Source organism: Chanos chanos, chromosome 3, assembly GCF_902362185.1.
Source record: "Chanos chanos chromosome 3, fChaCha1.1, whole genome shotgun sequence".
In the NCBI taxonomy this organism is placed as follows: Eukaryota; Metazoa; Chordata; class Actinopteri; order Gonorynchiformes; family Chanidae; genus Chanos; species Chanos chanos.
This window is the reverse complement of record NC_044497.1, coordinates 26,425,286-26,452,133: the sequence shown is the minus strand read 5'-3', so window position 1 is coordinate 26,452,133 and position 26,848 is coordinate 26,425,286. Positions and strand designations below refer to the sequence as shown.

Genomic DNA, 26,848 nt, shown 5'->3' with positions numbered 1-26,848 from the left:
TCAGTCAACACCCTCACATTTATCTATACCACAGAACAGACACAGTCAACACCCTCACATTTACCTATACCACAGAAAAGACAGTCAACACCCTCACGTTTAACTATACCACAGAACAGAGACAGACTCAGTCAACCTGCTCTACATGGCTTTGTCCTGGTTACCTTAACTGCAGGTTTATTTTTAGTCATACACATTTACTACTGATTCAACCACACATTTAATTGAAAGTATTAACAGGATAAAAATAAAATAGTACAATAAAAAGTTTTTTACATTTCACAAGTTGGGAAAAAGTTAAAAACCTTTCTGAACAACATTCAGCACATATATTTAATTTGGCACAAAAAAAACCCAACAGCAACAACAACAACTGAGCTCTGATTGGAGCATTTGACCGTGAGGGGCAGAGACACTCACTGTACTGGCACATATCTCCCAGGAAGTCTGGAGGACAGACGCAGGTGGGCTGGTTTCCTTGGTTAACAGTGCAGTTTCCTCCGTTCAGACAGTGGTCCTTACAGGTGGGCAGGTTACAGTTGGGCCCAGTGAAACCCATCAGGCAGCGGCAGGTAGGAGCTCCTGATTAACAGACAAACAAACAGTCAGCATTGCTTCATGGAGATAAAGTTCTATGTCTTTTCCCAGCTGTGATGGAGGACATGACTGGTTATCTAACTGATAAAAATGGCATATAAACACAGAACATGGAAGAGCAGTTAGAAAGCCTCTTTTGAAAGGGAAATACTCAACAGTGTTGATGACTGGCTGGTTTTATAGGATTTATAATGTCAAATGTAAAGAAAAGGTGGGTGAAAAAAAGTTCCACTGTCCACAAAGAGTGAAGAGTGGCAGAGAAAAGCATTACTCTCTATGGCCTGCTCCAAAGCCTTGCCTTACAAAATTAAGCTTTACCTTTACAGTTATGCTTACTAGAATTTGTAACTTCACTAGAATTTTGTAGATTCCATTTATTCTTGCTACAGAAACATGCTCTTGAGGCCAAATGTGTGTGTGTATTTGTGTGTGTGTGTACATGTACCTGTGAATGAGGGAGAACAGGTGCCTCCGTTCTTACAGTAGTCTCGGCACTGGTCGATTTCACACCTCTCCCCGGTGTAGCTGGTTGGACAGCGACACTTGGGCTGATTATGGAAGTTAAGGAAGCAGCTTCCACCATTCTGACACTGCACATTACAGGCCCCAGAGGGAACTGAGAGAGAGAGAGAGAGACTTGCATTATTCCCTTTGACATGCTTAGTCAGCAGACTCATCTCATGCTAACACTTATATTATATCTACACACACACACACACACACATATATATATATATACACACACATACATGAATACATATATGTGTGTGTGTGTGTGAGAGCAGATGTAAGAGGTGAATGTGTTCATTGGCGAGTGAGGGAGGGTGTGTGTTTGTGTGTGTGAGAGCAGATGTAAGAGGTGAATGTGTTCATTGGCGAGTGAGGGAGGGTGTGTGTTTGTGTGTGTGTCAGAGCAGATGTAAGAGGTGAATGTGTTCATTGGCGAGTGGGGGGCTTACGAGAGGGAGACTGTGTTGTCGGGGGCCGCTCCACGCAGGTGCCGTTGTCTGCGATACGGTCGTTAGGGCAGGTGCAGACAGGGCCACTAGGGCTGAGCAGACACAGCCACTCACACTTCTTCCTGTCACATGGGTTAGTCACTAAAACACACACGCACATAGCACAAAGGAGTGTCTTAACACGGCCAGACCAAGAACATGTCAAGAAAACTAATATCACATCCTGAACAACACACGTGTTTCCTACCTTGAAAACATATTTGTACAAGAACACACATATACAGAAGCAGACACAGAAACACTCAGACAAACACAGATACTCATAGGTGCACACAAATAGACACCCACAGACACATTCAGACAAACAGACACACTCAAACAGACAGACACATTAAAACAGACAGACACACGCACACACACACACACACACACACACACAGACACAGAAACACTCAGACAAACACAGACACACGCAGAGGCACACACACAGACACAAAGACACAAACACATTCAGACAAACAGACACAGACACACACACACACACACACACGGAGTTCCAGGCAGACACTCACTCTCAGGTTGTTTGTAGCGGTGGTAAAGGACAATATCTGTAGCGTGGTTGATTCCTGTGGTCAGGTTCTCCATTGGCCCTTTGCCAAACTTGTTGACCCTGAAGACAAAGTTGTTGATGTAGGTGACACCATAGATGTAGTCCTCAAAGATATCAATGCTGAAGGGGTGCAGAAGATCTGTGTGACCAGGAAAGTAAAGAACGAGAAAAAATAAAAGCGTTAAAACTTACACAAAGCGCAAACCATTCTCTTTTCACATACAAAACACTACTGAACCTTCAGACTTATCCAATCCCACAGACACATGTTTTAAGTTTTTGGGTTTTTTTTTGTAATCATTGTATCAAGGCTTTTGATTCATGCTTATGCCACATTTTAGGCACTGGGGCCAAATGTTGGACATTAAGAGTGGTGAGTGCATGTGCAGGGTCTGGTCACTGAACTGTTTTTGAGGCCGGAGACAGCCACCATGGGGTCAGATCCATCCAGACGTACGCTGCCGATGACAGACAGCTTGGCATCGGCCCAGTACAGACGCTCATTAAAGTAGTCTACAGCCAGACCTACACAGTGTAATCACACACAAACATTAGATACTTAAACAAAACAGACGCAGAAAAACTGGTCAAGTTGTTTAGTGGTTTGTTTGGAGCAGCAGTCATTACACACTAAAAGAAGTCAAAGAAACTACTGTAAGGTAAGCAACAGATCATAGAATTAAACATTATTTAGTATGGTTTCTGTATAAATGTATGTCTTCTGTATAAATGTGTAAAAAAGAAAAAACCAATCTTTATACAAATACAACTCTCTTGTTGCACTCTGAAGTAAGCAAGAAAAAAATTAAACAAATTCAACTGTCAGTAGTTCACATGGCATAAAGAAATGGTTGTAATATGACTGGTGCATTGTGGGTAAGGGCAGAGGGTTGAGGGGCTTAATGCTGTCTGAACTGGTGTATGTATGCCATCATGAACAGTGGTAATATCAGTGGCGCATTGTAGGTACTTGCTGTCTGACCTGTGGGCCACTGAATGTTCTCATGGACCAGTGTCTGTCTCAGGGTGCCATCCATGGCCGCTGTCTCAATCTTGGGGTGATTGCCCCAGTCTGCCCAGTACATTGTCCTGAAACATTCCACAGACACAGTCATTAATGTACGGCTAGTCTGAAACGATAACAGCAAGCTAATCGCTAAAATCAGCTAAGTCGCTGCTAACATGTAATGATATCTTCCCTAGGCTAAAAGGCTAAACCAAAATGGTCATTCCTGGAAGGCCAGGGTGGACACGGCAAGAAATTTCAGATGTACTGCGTAACCCCCTTACCCTCTCTGGGGGTCCACTACGATGGCGTAAGGCTCGTCGATCATGCCGGAAATTAGGGTCTTGCGGTTCTGGCCCGAAATCTGGGCCACCTCGATCACATCTCGGCCCGAGTCAGTCCAGTACAGGTTACCGGCCACCCAGTCCACCGCTATACCCCGCGGCATCTTCAGACCTGGGATCTACAGGAGGGGACGAGAGGGGGGCAGGGTCAGGGCTGACCATCAGGACCAAAGATTCACACACACTTTATGTGCTTCTCACAGATCTGTGGAAACCTCCATGATATTTCTGCTTGGTCATTTTGCAATTCCTGGCGTTGAGTAGAATATCTAAGTACATTGATATTAAGGAATAGAGGAGCATGGTGACATGATTAGAATGGTTTTCTTATCTAAAAAGCCTCTTAGAAATGACTGTTCAGTTGCTGTGAAAGCTAAGGCTGGCAGTGCCCACCTCCAGGTTGGTAACTGTGCCCTCGCTCTGTCGTTTGTTGCGGTGGGAGTTGGAAGATGGGCCTGAGGATGAAGACGAGGATGAGGATGGTAACTGATAAGAGGAGATGCCCCCCGTGTGCCAGTTGGTCCAGAAGATGCGGTTGCTTTTGACGTGCAGGTCCATGGCATCGATTCGGACGCTGGCATCGCCCTGGAAAGTCTGCTCGTACACCCAGTTGGGCATGCCAGGGTCTAAGCTCCGGATCTCATTATCGTCAGCAATGTACAGCACTTGACGGTTACTGTTCAGACCTGGACAGAGAAAGAGAAAGATGATAGAAGAGAAAGAGATAGAGAGAGATGAGTAGAAGAGGCAAGGGAATAAAGTGAGATGAATATAATAAATCATTGATATAAACATTAATTCAATAGACTCAACATCTGCAGGTAAAACTAGGCAAAACTGATGTAAATTGAATGCAAATATAACTCAAGTCTTGCTCACTATACATAAAAAATCTATGTGAGAAGCACTTACTGTCTGCTTTGCATGTGTCCTTAATCTTAGTGAAGTACTTGTGGCAGCTGCATTTGTAGGAGCCTTTGGTGTTGTTACAGATTTGAGAACACACGCCAAACTCTTTGCACTCATTCTTATCTGAGGAGAGGGGGGAAAAAAAAGTCAACGAACTGAGAAAAGTCAAATCTGAACATTCTTCGTGTATATATTACACGAAGAGATTCATGGTGAGATTCAAAAACACCATGAAGTCTACTGTAGCAACAAGTTCAACAGTGGACTGTGAGAAGTCAAGGGCTGTTTGCGTGTGATGTCAAAGGGCAGAGTGTGTGTTTTGGATGGTAACTAAGGGAGGAGAAGAGAAGGTAGAGCTTGCCTTCACAGGTGTTGTGCCCGACGTTCTGGAAGCCAGGTTTACAGGAGCAGAACGAATCCGTCCCATTAGTAACACAATGAGCCTCATCTCCATCCCCACACAGGGACCTGTTACTCTTACAGTCATTTAGCATGGTGTCTGAGCACAGAGAGAGAGAGAGAGAGAGAGAGAGAGAGTCAGGGAGAGAATCAGTCAATTACCTATGCACTACAGTCAGGCATTTTTTACATAATTTCTTTCAATACTCTTCAGTGGATATGCCAAGTGCTTAAAAGGCATGAAGTTGTGTGTCCACTGGCAAACACACTAAAGGAATGACATGGTTTGGATGAGTGTGGTAAAGATTTGAGAGATGTGTGTGTTGTGTTGTGTGCGGTGTGTGAGAGAGCACATATTAATGAGGTTGGACTCTTGGCTAACGATTCTGGGGCTGGGCTGTGATGCGGTACCGGTCTTGCAGCCGATCTCATCTGAGCCATAGTCCTCGCAGTCATTGAAGAAGTTGCAGCGCAGGTTGGCACTGATGCATTTGCCATTGCTGCACTCAAACATGTCTTTGTCGCACGTGGCCTTGTGATCATCTGTGGAGACAACCGTCCAATCAGATCACGGCAGCCAAAAAGGACAGATTTATTGAGAAAATAAATGCTTTTGCTATGTTTTACTAGGCATTATTATTGTATTATTGAAAATCACATGTTAGTCTATGTACATACTGTGTGTATACTGGACAGTTTTCTCCAATCAGCAAGTGTAGTTTCTCAGCAGCTAAGCTAGTTTCGCTGGCTGAGTTCTGTGTGAGTTGGGGTAACTTACCGCAGTTCATCTCATCTGAGTTATCGCCGCAGTTATTGACGCCATCGCAGCGTTTGCCGCTCCACAGACACACTCGGTCGTTCAAACAGCGGAAAGTTCTGGTGGGTGGACACTGGAATTTCCCTGAAGAGGAGACGAAGAGAGAAACATGAACCAGAAACATAATACAAATGCTCCCTTTTTATGGGTTTATTGTTTACTGCATGTGTGTGTGTGTGTGTGTATACTCACTGCACTCCTCTGGATTCTCATCAGAATTGTCCCCACAGTCATCCTCTCCATCACACTTCCAGGCCAGGGGTTTGCACAGCGTGTTATTACACTGAAACTCATCCTGAGGACAGTGCCTCTCTCCTGACAGAGCAGGACAGCAGCAAGAGGCGGAAGAGATTAAAAAAATAAAAAACACATACAGAAAAGCACTCAGTTATGCACAAACTTTATTTAACCTGAAAAAGCAATGAAGAAACATGAATTCCTGAACCATGAAAAACAGATACGGTTTTTAGTTTAGTCTGTCCAAATCCCTAATATAAACGACACACACACACATACACACACACTCTCCCTCACACACTTACCAGAGGTGTCACACTTCTCCTCGTCACTGCCGTCCATGCAGTCCAAGTCTGAATCACACCTCCATCGAATGGGGATGCAGTGACCATTCTTACATGGAAACTGGTCGTTGTCACACTTCAGATCACAGCCGTGCTGAAGAAAAACAGTACATATACATCAGCTCCACACACACACACACACACACACATTTCACATCTTCAGCCGAACACTAACCAAGTCAATCTAGCTGTGTGTGAGGTCCTCAGTATCACTTGTGTACTGTGTGCCTGAGCACTGTGTACCTGAGCAGTGATTAACATATGATTGTAATCATTATGTCACTAATAGGTGGGCAGTGGGTGAGAGGAGAGGAAGGGGAGCAGTGGGCAGAATTAAAGTGAGGAGCGAGGTGTATGTGTATAGAACAAACACACACACGGTTTAGTGTGAAACAGGAGGACAGTGTGATCATGTACCTCATCTGATCCATCAGCACAGTCATGGTCCCCATCACACTTCCACCGCCCAGCAATACAACGGCCATTAGTGCAGGCAAACTCACTCTCCGAACACTGCCGTGGAACTGAGGAGGAGGAGGAGGAGGAGGAGAGAGAGAGAGAGAGAGAGAGAGAGAGAGAGATTGTAATATGATGGTTCAAGGGTTTGCCAACGTTACAGCATATGACATTATCTGACACAAACAGAAGAGAGAGAGAGAGAGTGTGTCAGAGAGGCCGACAGTAAGAAAAAGAGAGTCAGAGAGACAGAGAGAGAGAGTCAGAAAGAGTCTGGGTCAGAAAGTGTGAGAGAGGGGGAGAGAGAGAGAGAAAGAGACAGAGAGAGAGAGAGAGAGTCAGACAGTAAGAAAGAGAGAGAGAGAGAGTCAGACAGTAAGAAAGGGAGAGTGAGAGAGACAGAGACAGTCAGAGAGAGAGAGAAAGAGAGAGTCAGAAAGAGTCTGAATCAGAGAGTGAGAGAGAGTCAGAGACAGGAAGGGTCAGAGAGACAGACACAGAGAGAGAGAGAGTCAGACAGTAAGAAAGAGAGAGTCAGAGAGAGTGGGATCAGGGATTCATCATTACAGCACATGACATTATGTGGGAGAGGGAAGGATTCACAACACATTTTACAATCAACAACTTAAGTCATGAGGAAACAATTTTACAATGAAAAAAGGAGAAAAGGTGGGTGGGGAACAGAGGACCAAATACAAGAAAAGAATCAAAAGCACAACATCTCATTTAAAAATAAATAGATTTAAGAACAAACAAACAAACAAACAGGACAACAAAGAGGGAGCAGACTAAAGAGAGCAACAATGCAGAGGCAGAGGAAGACAAATGAGTCCAATTAATACATTAGAAATCTCTACTCCAGATACGGGCATCTCTCTTAAGAGGTGAGCTTACAACGGCAGGGAAGTCATACTGCTTCACATCTAAAAGGAGACGTGCTGAAATTGGCAGCTTCTATGAACATGACGAGTGAATGAAAGGGATGGAGAGATGGAGAGCAGAGAGAGAGAGACAGAAAGAGGAAAAACAAAGAGAGAGAGTGAGTGAGAGAGAGAGAGAGACAGAGAGAGAGTAAAATGAAGGAGAGAGTGAGAGACAGACAGACAAAGAGAGCGAGGAAGATGAAAGAGAGAGAGGAAGATGACAGAGAGAGAGAGAGAGAGAGAGAGAGAGAGACCTACCTCTGAATCAGGCCAACAGGGCAGAGTGAAATGAAGCATAAAGATCAGATATGAGGTGAGATGCACAAATGGTCAACGTGAGCAATTCACAACACATAGCGAACCAGTGGATATGGCGTGTGCACACACACTGACAGATACGAACAGAGACACACACACACAACATACACACACATACAACACACACGCGCATGTGCGCACACACACACACACACACACACACACAACACACACAGAGACAGACACACACACACATACGCACAGACACGCGCGTGCGCAAACACACTCTGACAGATACGGTCACAAATGCAAATACAGACAGGCTCTTCACTGACACACCAATGAGGACTCATACTCACACACACACAGTTCCTTCTTTGAAAAAACACAAACACACACATGCACATGCACAATGAGCAGAAAAAGCCACCAACTTCAGTACTTATTTTAACTAACTTCATCTGTTTGGCATTTCATCACCACCACCAACACACTCTTGGTGTAACCATGGAGATGGCATGTTTGGGTCACCATGGTGACAGAGACACCTACCACACTTCTCTTCGTCTGAGTTGTCTCCGCAATCGTTGTCATAGTCACACTGCCAGCGTCCAGGCACACAGCGATTATTCTTACAGCGGAACTGATAGGGCTCACATGTCCGCTCATCTGTGACACACGCACGCAAACCACGCACGCACAGACATACACGGCCACACACACACACAGAGAGAGAGAGAGAGAGAGAGTGTTTCACCACTGTTTAAAAATACAAAGATCATATCAAAATACAGATTTCTGCCAGAAACCCATACTGACGCACAGACACAGTGCAGCCATACTGAAAAACAGACAGATATATCGACTGAAGGACAGAGAGATGAATGGATAGATCCACAGATGGACAGAGAGATGGAGAGAGAGATGAAACAGACAGAGGTAAGGATAGAGGACAGAGATCTGACTGACCACACTCCTCCTTGGGTTCGTCTGAGGCATCCCCGCAGTCATCCTCTCCGTCACACTTCCAGCGGGCTGGGATACAGCGACCAGAATCCTTACAGCGGAATTCATCTACCCCGCAGATCATCTGAGCTATACCACACACACACAGGGTTACACAGCGTCACACAACATATCTGCACAATATATACACGTCACACAATGCTTAGAGAAGAGAGGGCAAGTGAAGAACAGCCGAAAAGATGAATGGAGGTAGTGAGGGGACAAAAGAGAGGGAGAGCGACAGAGGGCATAAGTCAAGGAGGAATAACAGGGAGAGGGACAGAGGAGAAGATACTTAACAACAAAATGGGAGACGACTACAGCTAAACAGAGAGGAGAAAACTAAAGAGAGAGAGAGAGACAGAGAGAGAGAGAAGGGGGGGTTAAGAGTGACGGGAAGGGGCCATACTGCAGTTGGCTGGTTCATCAGATCCATCCACACAGTCGTTATCCCGGTCACACACCCAGACGCGCGGTATACAGCGTTTTGTGATAGCACACTGGAACTGGTTTGGAGCACAAGTCACTTCGGCTAAAATCCAAACAAAGATGTCACCGTGAGCCAGTGAGGCACACAGTCCACTCAACAAACTGCACACAGGACAACTCTGACCCGGTATATATGTCAAGTTATATGTCTAGGATATTTAGAAAATATGTCGGACTGGTTGATTCTCAAATTTAGGCCCAAATCGTCCCTAAAATACAAAATCTCTAAGTGCAGTGAAGGGGGTGAGAGGGTGAATGATAGAGAGAGTGCAGGTTATGGAAGACTCACGGCAGTCTTTCTCGTCCTCTCCTTGGCCGCAGTTGTTCTGTCCATTGCAGCGGAAGATTCCGGGGATACAGCGGCTGGGATGAGAGCACTTGAATTGACTAGGCAAGCACACGTGGATGTCTGAACAGAACAGAAAGAAGACAGAAACATGTATATACTGTCACTGTCAGAGAGAGAGAGAGAGAGTATGTGTGTAAGGTGTGTGTAAGGTAAAAGAAAGTGGCAGTCATACCACAGTTGGCCTCGTCTGAGTTGTCCTGACAGTCATTGTCTCCGTCACAGATGTATGCTGGGTTTGTGCAGATCCCCGTACCACACTGGAACTGGCCTGGTCGGCATTTAAACTCCGCTACAAGGCACAGCACACACACAGACACACAGACACAAACACACACATCATGGATTAAACCAGAGCTCCATCTATGTCTATATTAATGCCCTAACACACTTAGGTCCACACACACACACACACACACACACAGACTTTAAAGTTGGTGTAAAGGTAAGGTTTGAAACTCACGGCAGTCAGCAGGCTCGTCTGAGCGGTCACCACAGTCATCCTCAGTGTCACACTTCCACCAGAAGGGAATACACTTATCATTCTTACACACAAACTACAGAGAGCAAGAGAGAGAGAGAGGAGGGGGGGGGGGAGAAAGAGAGAGAGAGAGAGAGAGAAAGATCAGTAACTGCAATGAAACCACCTGAACAAACACTCAAATGGGTGCAGAGACAGTTAACACACATAGTTACAGGACAGCAGCACACCAACGTGTACACGGGTACACGCATCCACACACACACACACACCAACACAAAGAACCCACCTGGCTGGCGGTGCAGTTGGAGAGACACTGGCGTCCATCGGCGGCCAGGTAGAAGTTGGTGGGGCAGGCACACTTATAGCCTCCGCCAGGGGAGAGCAGACACAGATTACTGCAGCCACCGTTATCTGTCTGACATGGGTGATTGAACACTGCCACCACACAGAGAAAAAAACACACACGCTCATAATTAACATCTCATCAGGCCCAAATCTGATAAGTAAGGAGGACGGTACATCTGTGTGTGTGTGTACGTGATTATGGTGTGTATGATGTGTATGGTGCGTGTACATGTGTGTGGTACGTGTGTGAGTGTACGTGTGTATGGTGTGTATGGTGCGTGTGTGCAGTATGTGTGTTGTGTGTGTGTGTGTCTCACCTTCAGGTTGTCTGTGTGGATGGTATATGTGGATATCCATTGGTCTGTGGAGAGTGCTGATAAGCATGGTTTTGTTTGTGCCTTGTGTCTTATGGGCTCTGTTGATGGATTTGGTCTCCCAGTCAGTCCAGTAGATAAAGTCCTCAAACAGAGTCATGGCGAAAATGTGTGGGATGTCATGATTCAGCACTGTGGACAAGCAAACACAAACACACACGCACACATATAGACACACACACACAGACAAACACAGACACAAAAACACAAACACACAAAGACAAACACAGAGAGAGAGAGAGGTCAGTCACTATTACTTACTATTTATACACACGCAAACACTACACACTGTAGCCACACAGCATGCCCTGTATCTCCTCCTTAGCCATGGTCTTAACACGTCATATGTCTAAACCCATTTTAACAACACCAATATTAAATAAAATAGTTGAGCATTAATTTGAGCATTAATTCTGTGTCAAGTCCTATCCTACTAAGTCTTAGACCAGTATACAGTTCAATCTCTCAAGTGTGTAGAATGTGAAACAAGAAGGTTTTCAGCGCCTACACACACTCAGCTATTTCCCTCTGCGTTCCAGCTCTATAGCTGTGCTATTCCCACAACGCTTCATGGGAAAACCAGAGAGCGAATTTTAAGCGTGGCCTTTGTGTTCAGCATACTCTGACACAAGCTTTTACAAAGTGAGGAATTTAAATGTAAATTAAAACTCGTCTGTGCTAAAGCATACCAATGGGAGCAAGCAATTTGACAATAAAATGACTGTGTGTGTGTGTGTGTGAGAGAGAGAGAGGGAGAGAGAAAGAGGGAGAGAGGGACAGAGACAGAGGGAGAGAGAGAGAGAGAGAGAGAGAGAGAGAGATGTCACAGATATGTGAAATGCAGGGCTTTGTTATCGACAAAATATCACAACAGTTGACTTCATTTTCAGCTCTCAAGAGAAAATGTCCTGTGTGTGTGTGTGAGAGAGAGAGGGGGAGAGAGAGAGAGAGAGAGCAAGAGACTGCAAGAAGGAAAGAAAGACAGATTTTTGATCCAACTAGTGACAAAAATGATCCATGCCTATATTCTGTGTGTGTGTGTGTGTGTGTGTAAGAGCTCACCTGTGTGTCTGCTGGAACCATCGAGACTGGCGAATGCGATGTAGTCTTCCCGGGCGTCGGCCCAGTAGATGCGGTCGTTAATGAAGTCCAGTGTGAGGCCATTGGGCCATGTGATCTTGTCTTGGATGATGACTCGTCGGTCAGTGCCGTCCATACCAATGCGACCAATGTGAGGGATGTCTCCCCAGTCTGACCAGTACAGGTATCTGACAGAGACACAGCACAGAGTACTTCAGCTCAGCTTACTGTTTATCCACACAACAACATATCCATAAATATTCATATTCGCGAAAAAAAAACAAACAACACATAACAGTACAGCTCTGCTTGCAGATGTTGTGAAGTTTAAACCTGTTCTGTGAGTAACACAAAAGTCAGTTAATCACAGTTTTTCAGCACACATCATGTCCCCACCTAAGCCTCCTCTTACTGGAGATCAGTAATGTGTGTGTGCGTGCGCGTGTGTGTGTGTCACTCACCCATTGCGTACGTCCACGGCCACAGCTCTGGGTTCCCTCAGACCGGTGCTGACCAAAACACTCCTGTAGGCTCCATTCAGCTTGGACACTTCGATGGTGTCTCTACCCTTATCACACCAGTACAGGTTTCCGCCCACCCAGTCCACTGCCAGCCCATCAGGGTTACTCAGAGAGGTCCTGTGCAACACCTGTGTAGGACAGCCAATAACGGAGTCACAAATGAGGTGACTGACCAATCAGGGAAAGGAGCATGAGTAAACCAGCCAATCAGAAAATCACAAACAGATTAGAAAGTCAAACAGAGTCACACATACAACGACTGATGACACAGTAGCATCTGAGGGTAGTTTGTCAAACATCCAACGGGAGAACCTGATAAAAATCTGAGCACTATAAAGAACAGGGGTGGAAACCATGGTAACACTGACCTGCACATTACTGCCGTTGATGTGCATGCGGCGGATCATGCTGCCCTGTGTCGTCACATCTGTCCAGTAAATCATCTGTTCTGCATAGTGGTAATCAAGAGCCACAGCATTGTTCAGGCCCTGCAAAACACACACAACGCATGCACACACACACACACACAGTCTCCCTCAATAAAAATCCTTCATGAAGGCTTCATCCTCTATCAATGACACATTTACAGGACATCGCGGGTTGAGAGCGAGAGAGAGAGCACACCTGTTTGATCAAGGTGTAGTTGGTACCATCCAGGTTGAGTTTTCTCAGGTAGTAGCGGTTAGCGAAAATGAGGAAAGGTTCCTCCTCTGGAAGGGATCAGAAAACATCGAAATCAAACAAACGCTAAACATCAGTGGCACACAATCAAAACATGAAAAATAAACTCCGGCCATATAGATTTCACCCATAAAACCAAACAGTACAATATGTATATTTTAAATGTAAATATCCTCATTGCTAACATCCAGCACGAGGTCTATTGTCTATCTAGGCCTACTGTGTAGGATGAAGAGCGGCCAGAGGCAGAAAGGCCCCAGTCTGAATAAGACACAGTGTCAGAGGCCTACAGCTGTATGAGCCTGCACAGACCTGAGGTGGACTTGCAGCTGGTTGGGTCCTCAGGTCTCAGTGTGTAGCCATCCACACACAGACAGTGAAAGCTCCCGTGAGTGTTGATACAGCGCTGGGAACAGGGGTAGGTGGTGCTGCACTCGTCTACATCCACACAGGTCTTTCCGTCATTCTTCAGCCGGAAGCCTGGCCGACAGCGACACTGCAGAGGGCGAGACAAAGAGCGTCACAGTTTTGTTTGCTCATGCATATTCATGTACCCCTCTCATTAAAGATTCATATGGACGGGGTGATAAACAGAGAGGTATTCTAAACCACCACAGTGTTAGTGAGAGACAGGGAGCGTGGCAAGTTAACTATGACTAGTCATCCACTACTCCTATTGGGCTGTGCTAATACAAGAGAACATAATGATTAATCAACTGGTTAGAATACATAAATAGTCAGGGGACGCTGAGAATCATAAATCAACATGGGATAAAAGTTACAGAGAGAAATGAGCATGTGTGTTCTGCCAGCTTAACCATGGAATGACAGGATGACACTGACTCTTTAAAGACATTCAGGGAACAACAGGCTCTTCACAGCACACGCGCACACACACACAAACACACACACCTTAAAGCCTATTTTGAGGTCCTCGCAGAGCTGAGAGCAGCCACTGATTTTGCTGTTGAGACATTCATTGACATTGCAGTTGAGTTCGTCGGATCCGTCGCCGCAGTCGTCATTTCCGTCACACAGCAGCGTCTCGTTCACACACTTTCCACTGGCACACATGTGGGCACTGTCATTACAATGCTTCTCTGCAAACACACGACAAAACGCACAACAAACCCAGTGTAAGAAACCTGTGGTCCACTGCAGATGACGTAAAACCAGGATCCTTTGCTACAATCCAGATTCTCCCAACTTCATTGAAATGGATGAGACTGATTCCAGATCAGCGGAAAACACCAACTCAGAAACAGCTCAGACAGAGCCCTGTACAGATGCTATATTTTAAACAGGATTTAATGGTTATACATTTTTATAAAAGAATCCAGCTTGACTGATCTAAAGTTCTCTTGGATGGATTCTTCTTGAGCTTCTCTATTGTAATTGTTATGCTAAAACTTTTCTCTTCTGGGAGGCACTGTCAAGCATGTCTGGGGGGAAAAAATCAAGATTTATTGGTGTGTAATGCACAAAAAAGGTAGATAATTTATAACAATGAGAGACTCCATGCAGGCAGATTTGTGTAGGGTTTATTTTTTTTTAACCACAAACTACTGAGACACATTCTCACAGTGAAGCCCCAAACTAATGTCTCCACAGGCAGTTTGGTTATTTAGTCAATAGCCCTGCCATCCAAGCCTACTCTCCACACAGTCCCACACCGCTGGCCAACAGCCAGGGCGAGAGAGAGGAGTGAGAGAGTATCACTTAAGGATTTTTACAGCCACACATGAACCTGCAGAGGCACCCTGTCATTTTCAATTTCACAGTCAATGCACACACCTGACAGGGATACAAATGTTTAAGGACAAACACACATATAGAGAATGATTTAAACAGATGGATAAAGATGGTTGAAGAAAAAGAGAGATAGAGAGGGAAAGACAGAGGAGAGGGGGAAACAGAGAAAGACAGAGAGAGAAAGAGAGAGAGAGAAAGAAAAGGGAGAGAAGAGAGAGACAGAGAGAGAGAGAGAGAGAGAGAGAGAGAGGGAGAAAGGTAAGGGAGGATACAGAGAGAGAGAGACAGAGAAAGAGAGAGAGAGAGAGAGAGAGAGAGAGAGAGAGAGAGAAAGAAAGAAAGGGAAGGGAGGATAGAGAGAGACATTTCGAGGGGGAGAGAGAGAGACAGAGAGAGAGAGAGGGAGGGAGGGGGAGAGAGAGAAATGAGAACATCCTCATGCATGTTTGAGTATCAGTGACAGCAGAGCAGTGACTGACCTGAGTCAGAGCAGTGGGGGTTTTTGGGCGCCTCGTCAGACTGGTCGTGACAGTCAAATTCTCCGTCACACACCCAGTTCTTCTGCTTCAGACACTGGCCGTTAGCACAGCGGAAATCATTGGGCCCGCATGTCGGGTACTCTGTAAGAAAGAACTCGCAAGTTTGTATGGTAAAGACTTTTTCTTCTCTTCCTCTACTATAAGCCCATGCAGAATTATTGTGGTGGACAGCACACAGAATGAATGATCTTCACTGTGCTTGGTAATAGTATGCAAAACACCAACGGCCTAAATCACCGTGATATATTTTGACAGTTCCGTCACGGCTTCAGGTCTGCATAATGGAGCCATTTTTTCCTTTATGTAAGCAGAAGATTTACCGAGACTTGCACCGTAGAAAATGCAGCAATAAACTCTTTGCTTTTATCCTCAGGTACTAAATCTCCCTCGTCTGCATTGTCTGTGATGACAATTACTTATTCGTTCTCTTGTCACCTCTCTTCATCTCCTGGGCCATGTTTATAGGGATACACACTCACCGCATTCGGGGGACTCATCAGAGCCATCTTTGCAGTCCACGTCATGGTCGCACGCAAAGTGTTTGGGGATGCACTGATTATCCTGACACTTAAACTCCATCTCATTACAGGTGGTATTATATACTGGAACATAGAGAGGGAGAGAACATGTGTGAGAGTTGAGAGGGGGAGAATGAGAGTGAGACAGTGTGTGTGCATGTGTGTGTACGTGTTGGTGAGAAAGACAGAAAAAGGAGTGGGCAGTGTGGGTTGGGGGGGGCAGAGACAGACAGACAGACAGACAGACAGACAGAAAGCATAAATGAAGTGGTTTGTTTGCAGTATCAGTGGAGAAAACTGAACGGTCAATAAGACCTTACAGTGAAGGCTTTAGTCTTACATTACGACACAGAACACAGTGCACCCGTCACACCAGTCCCTCCCACTTACTACAGCCAGCCGCTGTTCCCTCATCCGCTCCATCAGGGCAGTCCTTGTCTCCATCACACTTCCATCGCTGAGGGACACACATGTATGAGCCAGGGCAGTGGAACGCCTCAGGACTGCATGTCTTTGACTCTGAAACACATCATACAACACACAGAGGGTCAGGGGTTGACATCAGACACCTCAGAGATAATACCTAATCTAGGTGTGAGATTGATCATTTATCCCAAATTTAGATTTAAGAGATGATGCCAAATTATTTGTTTTGTTTCAAATAAAACACACAAAGAATGTGTGATTAAAAAGGATGGCAGAGTGTGTTTCAAAATGTCAGTCTTGTTTTCATTTTTTCCTTCTTTCTGTTTCAGTCTCCAAATGACACATTCACACACACACACACACACACACAATTATAATGTGACCTACTGCATCGTGAGTCCTCATCAGATCCGTCTCCACAGTCGTCAGTGCCGTCACACACCCAGGAGCTAGAAATACAGCGATGGTTCCAACACTCAAACTGACTGGGGGAGCAGAATTTATCTACAGAGAGAGAGAGAGAGAGAGAGAGAGAGAGAGAGAGAGAGAGAGAAAAAGACAGAGAGAGAAAATCAGGAGGGGGAGGGGAAAAAGTACAGGAGATGAAAAGAGCGATTACAACTGGAGAAAAAGGCACAAAACGAACTGATGTAAAGTTGATATCAACGTCTGAAAACACTAGTCCGAGAATAATTCATCCTAACCACATTTCCTGTTGTGTGTGTTTATAGAGTGTGTGTGAGTTTAGAAAAGGTCTGGGGAACACTCACCACAGTGCGTCTCATCAGCTCCGTTCTCACAGTCGTTCTCTTTATCGCATGTCCAGCTCATAGGGATACAGCGGCCGCTGGGACAGGCAAAGAAATTCACCGGACACTTCAGCTTCTTTGTGTCTGTCATGGAAAAAAAAACAGTATGTGGCAGGACCGTTAGCATGAAGCGGACATGGAGCAGCCCTGGTTCTTTGTGTGGTATTAATCATAATGTTTGTATACTGTTTGTCTGTGTGCCGAGATGCACTGTAACAGTTTCATTTGAGACCACTGTTTTTTTTCCTTCTTCTTCTTTTTTTTAAATTAACCATGTGAATGCAAACATTGTGTGTGTGTGCGTGTGTGTGTGTGTGTGTGTGTGTGTGTGTGTGTTAAATGGGTGTTTTACCAGGACAGCTCCTCTCGTCAGAGAAATCTCCGCAGTCGTTGGAGCCGTCACAAACCCAGGTGGGGGCGTAGCACAGTGTGGTCTTCTCACAGCGCTGAAAGGTCACACCCTTCACACCCAGCAGGTAGTAACTGTTACAGTCTGTGAGAGCTGGAGAGGGACAAATGGCTTAGCTCAGGACTCAGGACTCTTTGTATGCACGCACATGTGTGTGTGTGCAAGTGTTGGACATTCATGATTAACACAACTTAATAATAGCGATGCTACTGATCCATGACGAAGACAGAAGCATTGTCTGGTACTTTGTTCTGAATGATCCAGTGGAATACCAGCTTTGTTTACAGAGACTTACGGCAGTTCATCTCATCACTGGCGTCCTCACAATCCACCACCTGGTTACAGCGACTGGAGTTGGAGATGCAGCCACCGTTCCTGCATTGGAACTCAGCTGGCGAGCACAGAGTCACTGAGGGCACGAGAGAGAAGATGAAAGTCACACAGGAAGAGAGGGAAAAGTAGAGGACAATGTGTGAGTCATGTAGTGTACTTTATATGCAGGCAATTAATCCACAACAATAGATACATATGATTTCAGAGAGCAGCAAAGAAAAAAACTGGAGTGAACCCAGTCCATGAGCACTCACTGTTACAAGGTACTTCATCTGATCGATCTCCACAGTCATCAGTCCCATCACACCAGAAACTGAGTCCAATACAGCGCCCATTCCCACAACGTCTGTAACCTTTCTTACACATTCGGTTAGCTAGAGAGAGAGAGAGAGAGAGAAATTAATTACCTCATGCCTGGGTGCATACACAAACAAACCTTTCAAACACAAAGCCAAATTTGATCTCTAATCACTGCATTTTGTGAGCTGTTAAAGCTTAAACAGAGACACCTAGAGACAGTTTTGACAGACTTTTGCAATAGCCAGTCGCCCAATCGACGGACTCTCCTTCGTTTACTCACAGCAGTACGAATGTTTCTCGTCTGACTTGTCCTTGCAGTGCGCCCGTCCGTCACAGGTCAGGCTGTAGTTGATGCAATCTCCGTTTCCACATTCAAAATCATCCACACTGCTGCAGGACGTGTTCTGAGCTGAGACGCAAAGAGAGCGGGCAGGTCACAATGAGCAACGAAGTACCCATCAAACGTTTAAAAAAAGGACCCACAAAAACCGACTGGAACAAAGAGAACCCTCCTCGGACATTTAGAGTCAAACTGACCCATTTCAGTATCATATGAATTCAACTCCATTTTTGGATACTTTTGACACTTCTTCACTTCCTCACTCTCAACACAGGGAATCTGAAAATCCAAACTGGTGTGTTTATAAAAACAGATATTTTACTTATGTACAAGGAAGGCACAAACACACAAGCAAACACACACACAGATACAGACACAGACACACTCAAAGCTGAGTCAAAGCTGCAAGGTTAACTCTAGTTATAGTGATACCATGGTCACCTTGTGTGTGTAAGCCTGGATGATTTGTACTGGTAACATTAACCCTTGGTTAGCACTGATGAAAAGATAACTGGGTTTACAGTAAGGCTACAGTATTGGGAATTGCTTAACTTAACTGTGGTGGAGCATGACGGTGGTCAAAACATTGGCTTAATACACTGCTATCCAGTTTACTGAGAACTCCAGTCTGTTTTTCACACACCGCACTTGGACTTGACACGTTTAGTTCATCTCTCACCGACACAGGTGTTGTCCTCCAGTAGTTTGCGTTCTCCTCTGCAGCTGCAATTGACTCTGCCGTCTGAGGTCAGCAGGCACAGGTCCTGACAGCCACCGTTGTTTTTCAGACATGGAGAGAATTCGCCTACACGCAAATATCCCACGACACACTTCAGTTAATTCACAAACCACACCACTAAAATGAATTTCACATGATCATTTTACGTCCTGAATGACTGTTTCATTAAATCATAGCAAATTGCTCCAGAGCCTGACAGACACGTCAATCATCCGAAAAACTCACAGCTATTGGTGTCCTTGGCTACAGCGATGATTCCCATTGGCTGCTGGGGAATGTCGGCACGGAGGACTTTCATGTCTCCGCCCGTGTACTTGTCTGCCCTCAGAACGGCCCTGCGCACCCAGTCTGTCCAGAAAATGAAGTTTCCGTACACGGCCAGACCGAACGGATGCACTGGCTCGTTCTTCAGAACCACCTAACAAACACACACACACACACACAAACACACACACACATCCACAAAAACAAGACTTTACGTTATTGTGAATCTGACAATTCATGAGTCAGTGAAACAGAATGATAATACTCACAATACATACACACACACACACACACACTTACATAGCGATGGCTACCATCATATTCACAGCGCTCTATCTTGTCCAGTGTGGCGTCAGAGAAGTAGAGTTTCTCTGCGCGGTGGTCTATGGCCAGACCGTTGGGTGTGCGGATGTCGCTGCCGATAATCACCAGCATGTTGGCGCCGGACAGAGAAGCACGCATGATACTGGGAGACTGTTCATTCCAGTTAGTCCAGAACATCAGGCTGAGGGGGGAGAAAGTACCAGGGCAGCAGTATGAGTTGAGCACTGGAGAAAACAACTATGTGAAGGATAAAGAGACAGTGTTAATAAAAAAAAACGCGTGGCACTGACTCTTGGCATTCGTCCAGGACAAAGGCTCGGGGGTGGTCATCTCCAGACATGGTGACCACTGTGTCCTTGTCAAAGGCTCCACTGCGGCTCTGGTCCACTGTGTGGCGTGTGATGGTGGATGTGGTGTAACTGGTCCAGTACAGAGTGTCCCAGGCTTTGTGGTATGCCAGACCTTCCACTGACCCCACATCTAATGGGAGAAAAGAATGAGAGGAGAGGACAACAAGGAGATGATCATGGGTGGTGATTTATTTTTAAAAGTTTGAGAGAAAGAGAGAGAGAGAGAGAGAGAGAGAGAGAGAGAGAGAGAGAGAGAGAGAGAGAGAGAGAACTACAGTGTTAGAGGAAAAAGATGTAATATTTTGTATTTATCATTTTTCATATATGTATCACATGTTAATATTCATCATTTTACAACTACGTCTGGGCTGTTCAGTCAAAGCACTTTTTCCAGCATCTTCCGTCTTTTTTTGCACTGAAAGACTGAAATTTCTGGAGGGGTGCTTTGCACTTCAGGGAACTGATCAATAAAAATCAAGGGGAAAGAAAAATATAAAGCTATTAAAACTATTATTAAGGACACTGATCCCTGCTATCAGTGATCTTCCTGCTGGCAGCACAAGAAAATAAACAATTTTTTCATTGATTTTTTTTTTTTTTTGTTAATGCAATTCATAAAACAAGCTGAGGATGTAAAAGAGGAGATAAAGGCTGGATAATGTCCAGTGTAGTCATGGCAACATAAAAAGTGTCTCCTCCCACTCTGCACCTGCAGCGTGTCCCCAGAAATCCTGCTTTCAACTCTAATCTCCTGCAAAACAACTTGTGAAAACATACCTTGTGCTACTGTCAGTCTTATAATATACCATAATCACACACTGTTTCTGTTTTGTTTAAAACATGTTGCATAGGGGTTTCTACATTACATGACTTATCTTCTTTAAGCTGGCCGTGTTATCCAGACTGCACATTCTGTTGATAATTTAACAAAAGGTCAGAGCTGTCAAATAGTATGAACCATATGGAATCATGACTCCAGCTCTGACGGTATTTAAGCAATAAAGATGCCTAACATGCTATTCATTTCGCACACGTTTAAATGGCAACAGGACACACTCCAAACAATGCGCTGTCCCTTCCAAAATGTATTGCGTGTGCGTGTTGGGAAGAGCCTGTTGTTCCCTGAGTGTGTTTAAAGAGTCAGTGTCATCCTGTTGTTTCATGGCTCAGTTGACATGGCACACATGCTCATTTCTCTCTGTGCCTGTGGATCTCTCTATCTGCACTGACCTGTCTCTTCAGGAAAACACTCAGGACAGCTACAATCTCACAGACTTTTAAGACTCATTCATAATGGAAAGGAGATCCACCTCCTGAGCATCCAGTGCCAACATAAACTTCCAAAAGCCCCCTGAACAACGGCCCTATCAATCTCTGCTCCACAAGATGAACGTGTGAGACAAAGATCACTCGGGAACGATGGCTACATGAAAAAAACAAAAAAACAAAAAAACTAACGAGCCCTTGGAAGCTCTCCACTGTATCGCTCGCTACGATCTACTGGCGTCACACAAGAAACTATTTTATGACAGCAATTATTCCATCATAAAAAGGGGATGGATGCTCCAGCCAGCTGTTTACACTGGGATCAAAGTCAATAATCACTCGTTCTTGTAAACGCACAAGACATTCAGAGGAGTGGGAGAGAGAGGGAGAGCCCCGACCATGCGCGGCCAACCAAACAAAGACAGCATAATGGAATTGTTACGCAACGATGACTGAGATCATAGTTACTGACTAACTTCACCAATCCTATTTGTGTCAGGATGAATCAAATCCAGTCAACATTTTTGTCTTCATTTTTTGGTTTCTTCTCACAAAAGAACAGATGACAACTAAACAGACGATGACTTTGCTGTTAAAAGTCAACAAACAAACCTGGTAAATCAGTAACCTACAGGGTCATCACTGCTAATCCAGGAGCACAATGTGTTTTTGTGTAAACTGAATCTGATTGAGCAAAGAGGAAATAAGGTAGGTGAAGGTACAGAACAGAGTAAATAAAACGTCCAACCTCCACCTCTCCTCCTCCTTCCCTACCTCTCTCCCCCTCTCTGTTTCTCTCTCTCTCCATTCTGAGCAAACATATGGGTTGTCTGGTGCTGGGTACAGGAAGAGCGAGGGTGTTTGCAAAAGACAAGTCATCCCTCTTCAATGAAAAACAGCTCAGCATTCAGAGAACACTCATTTCTGTGACCCACACTTCCAGCCCTGGAATCCAAGAGGTGGAGAGGACAGGAATGCCACTGAAGAGCTTACAAATAGACAGCAACTAGGAAACTCCAGGGGCTACTTAGCATCAAGTAGAATTGAATGCTTTTAATGTGGACCAGCAGGTTACCTAGTTGGAGGGCCAGTCGTATGGTGTTGCCTGGTTTCAGAAAATCAATACCAGTCAACAGCAGATCAACTCTGGATATTACGGCAAACTTTTTGGACCAACATTCAAAAAAGTGATTTCGTTTAAGGAAAAAAAACCAAACAAACAAAAAAAAACAAACAAGAACACGGACCATTGATTGGAGCTTTTGGGAAAGGAAACTTTTTGCACAAAGTTTCACTGAACTCCAATCCTAAAACCTCCATTGTGGATGGGGAAACTGCGTTGGGGTATAAGGAGTGAACACAGCGGTATGAGAAGACGGCGGATTAACACCAGGCGATGAGACGCCGCGTCTCTACACGCTTTACCAACAACTGCCATTCTACGCATCTCACAGCTTGGGCAAGCAGGTTGGTCTGCACGGGAGTGATAAGACTTTTAAAAGGGTTGTGGGGAGTCATTAGCAAGCGACGCTAGCAGCAGGAGGTGTGTCAATCCAGCATAAGCTTGTCACTCTCATGTCCCTTAAAGTCCTCACTATCAGTGTAATTAGAAGGATCAGCGCTGTATGTGTGTGCCAATGGCTGACTGTAATGGGACGCTGAATGAAAGCTGTGAGAGTACTAAGGTCCAGCAGCAAATTCAGCACACGCTGGTGCCAGCTTTGGACGTTCTGATCATGGTTACTGGACTTGTTGGTCACTCACTGGTTATCTTCATCCTGGCTGGCAGGATAAAGAGGAAAAGCTTGGCCCAGCCCCCTCACGGTACAGACACACTCCTATTGGCCCTTAGTGCTTGTGATATGATGCTACTGCTCTGCCTCCCGTTTCACACAGTGGCTATTGCCATTGGGAGGTGGCCCTTTGGAGACTTCATGTGCAAACTCATCAGTTTTCTGGGCGTGGGCTGCAACTCGGCAAGCGCCTTCACCTTGGCAGCGCTAGCCACTACTCGCTACCTCACCGTGGTCCACCCTACCTGGGCATTTCGCTCACACATGCAGCGCTGGCTCAGCGTTTCAGCCATCCTACTGTGGGGACCTGCCATTGCTATAGCAGCACCTCAGTTCGCCATCCGTGCCGTGGTTACCTCAGCGACCGTGCAATGCTTCGTCTTTCTGTCTACCCTGAGCCAGGTGGTCTACAGCTCTGCTCTTTTCTTATTCTCCTTCGCCCTGCCTCTAACCATCATCGTGCTCATGTACGGAAAGATCTACCTGTTCTTACGCAAGACTCAGAGGCAAAGCAGGGCACCACAGTTGGAGCGCTACCAGAGTCAGGTGACCAAAACCTCAGCCCTGCTGGTTCTGGTCTTTACAATCTGCTGGCTTCCCTCTCACATCCTCATGTTCTCCTTAATAGGCAGGACATTAGGTGGCCCGTCAAGCTACAACTCCCTTGCCATCTTTGCCCGTCTTCTGGCCACCTCTTCATCGGTCATGAATCCCCTGCTCTACGCATTCATGTCACAAAAGTTCAGACAGGAGCTCCTGGCCCTGTGTCAGACACACTGTGGGAACATCAGGGGGTGGAGTTCGGTTTGTCCGTGCAGGGGCAGAGACATGGTACAGCCCTTCAATCCAGTGGAGCAGGACACACCCACTCCGCCTCCTGGTTAGGGAAAATGGATTGACACGTCCACTGATGTTTTCAGCAGTTCCAGTCTTTGGTACCCACCACCAGACTCAAACAAATCCCTGTCACTGGGTCACACTGGAACTGTTAAAATGATGAGGACTGGAGCATTAAAAAAAAGAAGAAAAAAAGGAAAAAAAGAAAGAAAAAAAACCCTCCAAAAAAATGACATATCAGTTGTTTTGGACAAGACAAATCAGGCATAAAGTGATAGTCCATCACTATTGCTCAGGAATACAAAGGACAGATACTGGACTTTATGAACTCCAGGGACCTCTTTTCATAGAGCATCATTTGTCACTGCTCAGACTGCCAAGACACATTAATGTTAGTGCTGTAGACCACACTTTCATATACTATATGTTTTCCTCAGCAGTATGAAACAGGAAGATGTTCACTTGGATTTTTATTTCAATATGTAAAAGCATTACCTCACTCCTGATACATAAATGGTATTGTTAACTCCTCCAATTAATGGTCTTCATTTGATGTATTGCATTATAGACTGAAGCACACTAATCCTGTCTTGTTTGTTGGTCATAGAAAGAGAGGGGGAAAAAGTTCTCTCTCATTACATAACTCTAAATCTCTTTACCTTCATTATTTGCTGCTCTTTCTTTATCTCCATTTTACTCTATCAGTATTTCCCTGTGTTTGTAATACTACCCATGTGGGACGAGTATGCCTGGCAGACTGCGGACTCTGCAGCTCTGTTCATTATGCTTGTTTCTCCAAAGGGGCTTTGCTTTGTGTTGTAAACATCTCTGCTAGCCCTTTTCGTGTGTGAGCAGGAAATGAAAGATGATGTTTGATAAATGGATGGAGACAGGAACAGCATAACTCAGCGCAGGGAGAGAGAGGAGACGGACGAGTGGTGTAAAAAGACAGACGAGCGCTTACGGGAGGGGCTCCTGGGATTCCGTTTCAGAGGAATCACAGACATGAAATTGATCTGTTGCAACAGAAATGATGCTTTTCCATAAATCGCAGCATATTTTTATGCTCCATCATAGATCATTTTGTGTTTTCTGCTCAATATCCCTTCCAAGGCTGTCTCAGTGCAAGTTAACAGAGGCTCTTTACAAATCCCTTTAAACCAACAAAAAGAGGAAGCAATAACCTACACATTTGAATCGCAGTTATTCGGTACAGTTCTCTTTAGCATAGACATTTCCAGCCTGTTCACTAATTAATCTGTGAGGGATGATTGGTAAGAAACCTTTGTGTATGCTTTGGTCATAGCATTATAATGTTTAAAAACATTATTCTTTTTTGCTTGATTTGGCAACATTTGTGTTTGAAACAGGGAGAGAAGGGAAGGCTGATTTAAAATGGGGGAATAAAAAGAGATTTGGGGGTCCTTGGAATTGATTATTTCTAAACAACAACATTTACCTTTTCAAAGAAAAAAAAGGGGGACTCTGCGTGGCCACACGACTGTTAAGGTTTTCACTTTCATTTTGTTTTATTTAACTGCTACCTGTGTTACCATAGCACTTCCGTTTGTCTCTTCCCATTTGTCATTAAATGAATCTCTCACGGCTGAGGTAACACTGAAATACTTTTCAGCTCAAGTGTCAAACAATATCACAACAACAGTGGACAGTAATCAAAACAATTTCATATCTAATGCATGTCTTAATACACCAGTGTAAACAACTGTCTCCCAGTGATAGCTCAAACAGAACTCACAGCAGGGTTATAAAATACTGAGATTCTGGGCAGGAGCCTGTGAAAGGTCTGGCAGTAGAACATATCATTTAGACACTGAACAGAACCTACAAACAATAAATGCACTTTCAACCTTGATCACATGAGCAGCACAGATGTCAACAAAAACAAAAACAAAATCTGCTCAAGTGGAAAAGAGCATGGTCCAGAGCAGTCTAGAGTTCTGCTTAGTCTTCTTTCAACCAAATACTGTATTGTGTCAGCTGAAGACTACGTAAACCTGTTTTCTCAGGTAAGGATCTACTTCAGACAGCGCAAATGTCGGCAGGACTCCGCATGTACTAGACCGTATTTGAGGATTTTTAGCTTAAGAGTAAATTAGCTTTGAACTCTCAATAAACACTCGACTTTGGTGCTTTCTCATGAGAACTGTTTGGGTGTATGGCAATCTCTGTTCAAATATATTTAACCGCTCTGAACTCCTTATCAAAGGGTATAGAAATAAACACATAACAAAATTGATATTATTGCACACTTACTCTCCACCACGGTCTTGCGGTCGGAGCCATCGTCGTTGATCTGTTGAATGTTGCCGAAGTGGATGTCGCTGTAGAAAACGCGATTGGCGCCTTTTCCACCACCACTGCGGTAGTCGAACGTGAGGGCGATGACATTCTTCATGTGTTCGGGGTCTTCAAAAGGCTTTATGGGCGCGTTAAGGTTAGTCTCATCTGACAAATGTATGCTCTTCAATATTGTGCGCTCTGAATAGAGCAGATAGCCGTCGTAGTCGCGACAACTGCGACCGTCCTCTGCTAGCATGCCATGTGCACAAGCGCACGTTCTGTTGTTGTTACCGCGGTAAAGACACAGCTGCTCACAGCCGCCGTTGTTGTCCTTACAGATGTTTGTACCTGTCGAGGCAAGACA

At 45.0% G+C, this 26,848-nt stretch overlaps 1 protein-coding gene across 1 annotated transcript in view; it reads right to left on the bottom strand.

The window, feature by feature from the left end:
• Positions 1-26,848, bottom strand: part of lrp1ab (low density lipoprotein receptor-related protein 1Ab) — a 108,691-nt gene that overhangs the window by 6,530 nt on the left and 75,313 nt on the right. The window contains exons 41-83 of the mRNA XM_030767967.1: positions 26,458-26,832; positions 20,228-20,417; positions 19,914-20,118; positions 19,575-19,767; positions 19,290-19,415; positions 18,551-18,679; positions 18,225-18,344; positions 17,933-18,046; positions 17,581-17,730; positions 17,190-17,312; positions 16,807-16,923; positions 16,384-16,512; positions 15,955-16,077; positions 15,416-15,556; positions 14,097-14,284; positions 13,497-13,680; positions 13,128-13,213; positions 12,872-12,991; positions 12,444-12,631; positions 11,965-12,170; positions 10,846-11,034; positions 10,470-10,618; positions 10,163-10,256; positions 9,875-9,991; positions 9,643-9,762; positions 9,274-9,396; positions 8,829-8,954; positions 8,412-8,528; positions 6,640-6,746; positions 6,184-6,316; positions 5,834-5,956; positions 5,603-5,725; positions 5,236-5,367; positions 4,787-4,924; positions 4,429-4,548; positions 3,910-4,202; positions 3,457-3,635; positions 3,149-3,255; positions 2,572-2,691; positions 2,129-2,305; positions 1,557-1,697; positions 1,043-1,213; positions 421-582 (exon numbers count right to left, since the gene is read on the bottom strand). Coding sequence (XP_030623827.1) covers positions 421-582; positions 1,043-1,213; positions 1,557-1,697; positions 2,129-2,305; positions 2,572-2,691; positions 3,149-3,255; positions 3,457-3,635; positions 3,910-4,202; positions 4,429-4,548; positions 4,787-4,924; positions 5,236-5,367; positions 5,603-5,725; positions 5,834-5,956; positions 6,184-6,316; positions 6,640-6,746; positions 8,412-8,528; positions 8,829-8,954; positions 9,274-9,396; positions 9,643-9,762; positions 9,875-9,991; positions 10,163-10,256; positions 10,470-10,618; positions 10,846-11,034; positions 11,965-12,170; positions 12,444-12,631; positions 12,872-12,991; positions 13,128-13,213; positions 13,497-13,680; positions 14,097-14,284; positions 15,416-15,556; positions 15,955-16,077; positions 16,384-16,512; positions 16,807-16,923; positions 17,190-17,312; positions 17,581-17,730; positions 17,933-18,046; positions 18,225-18,344; positions 18,551-18,679; positions 19,290-19,415; positions 19,575-19,767; positions 19,914-20,118; positions 20,228-20,417; positions 26,458-26,832 — 6,468 coding nt within the window. The remainder of the gene's footprint in view (positions 1-420; positions 583-1,042; positions 1,214-1,556; positions 1,698-2,128; positions 2,306-2,571; positions 2,692-3,148; positions 3,256-3,456; positions 3,636-3,909; positions 4,203-4,428; positions 4,549-4,786; positions 4,925-5,235; positions 5,368-5,602; positions 5,726-5,833; positions 5,957-6,183; positions 6,317-6,639; positions 6,747-8,411; positions 8,529-8,828; positions 8,955-9,273; positions 9,397-9,642; positions 9,763-9,874; positions 9,992-10,162; positions 10,257-10,469; positions 10,619-10,845; positions 11,035-11,964; positions 12,171-12,443; positions 12,632-12,871; positions 12,992-13,127; positions 13,214-13,496; positions 13,681-14,096; positions 14,285-15,415; positions 15,557-15,954; positions 16,078-16,383; positions 16,513-16,806; positions 16,924-17,189; positions 17,313-17,580; positions 17,731-17,932; positions 18,047-18,224; positions 18,345-18,550; positions 18,680-19,289; positions 19,416-19,574; positions 19,768-19,913; positions 20,119-20,227; positions 20,418-26,457; positions 26,833-26,848) is intronic.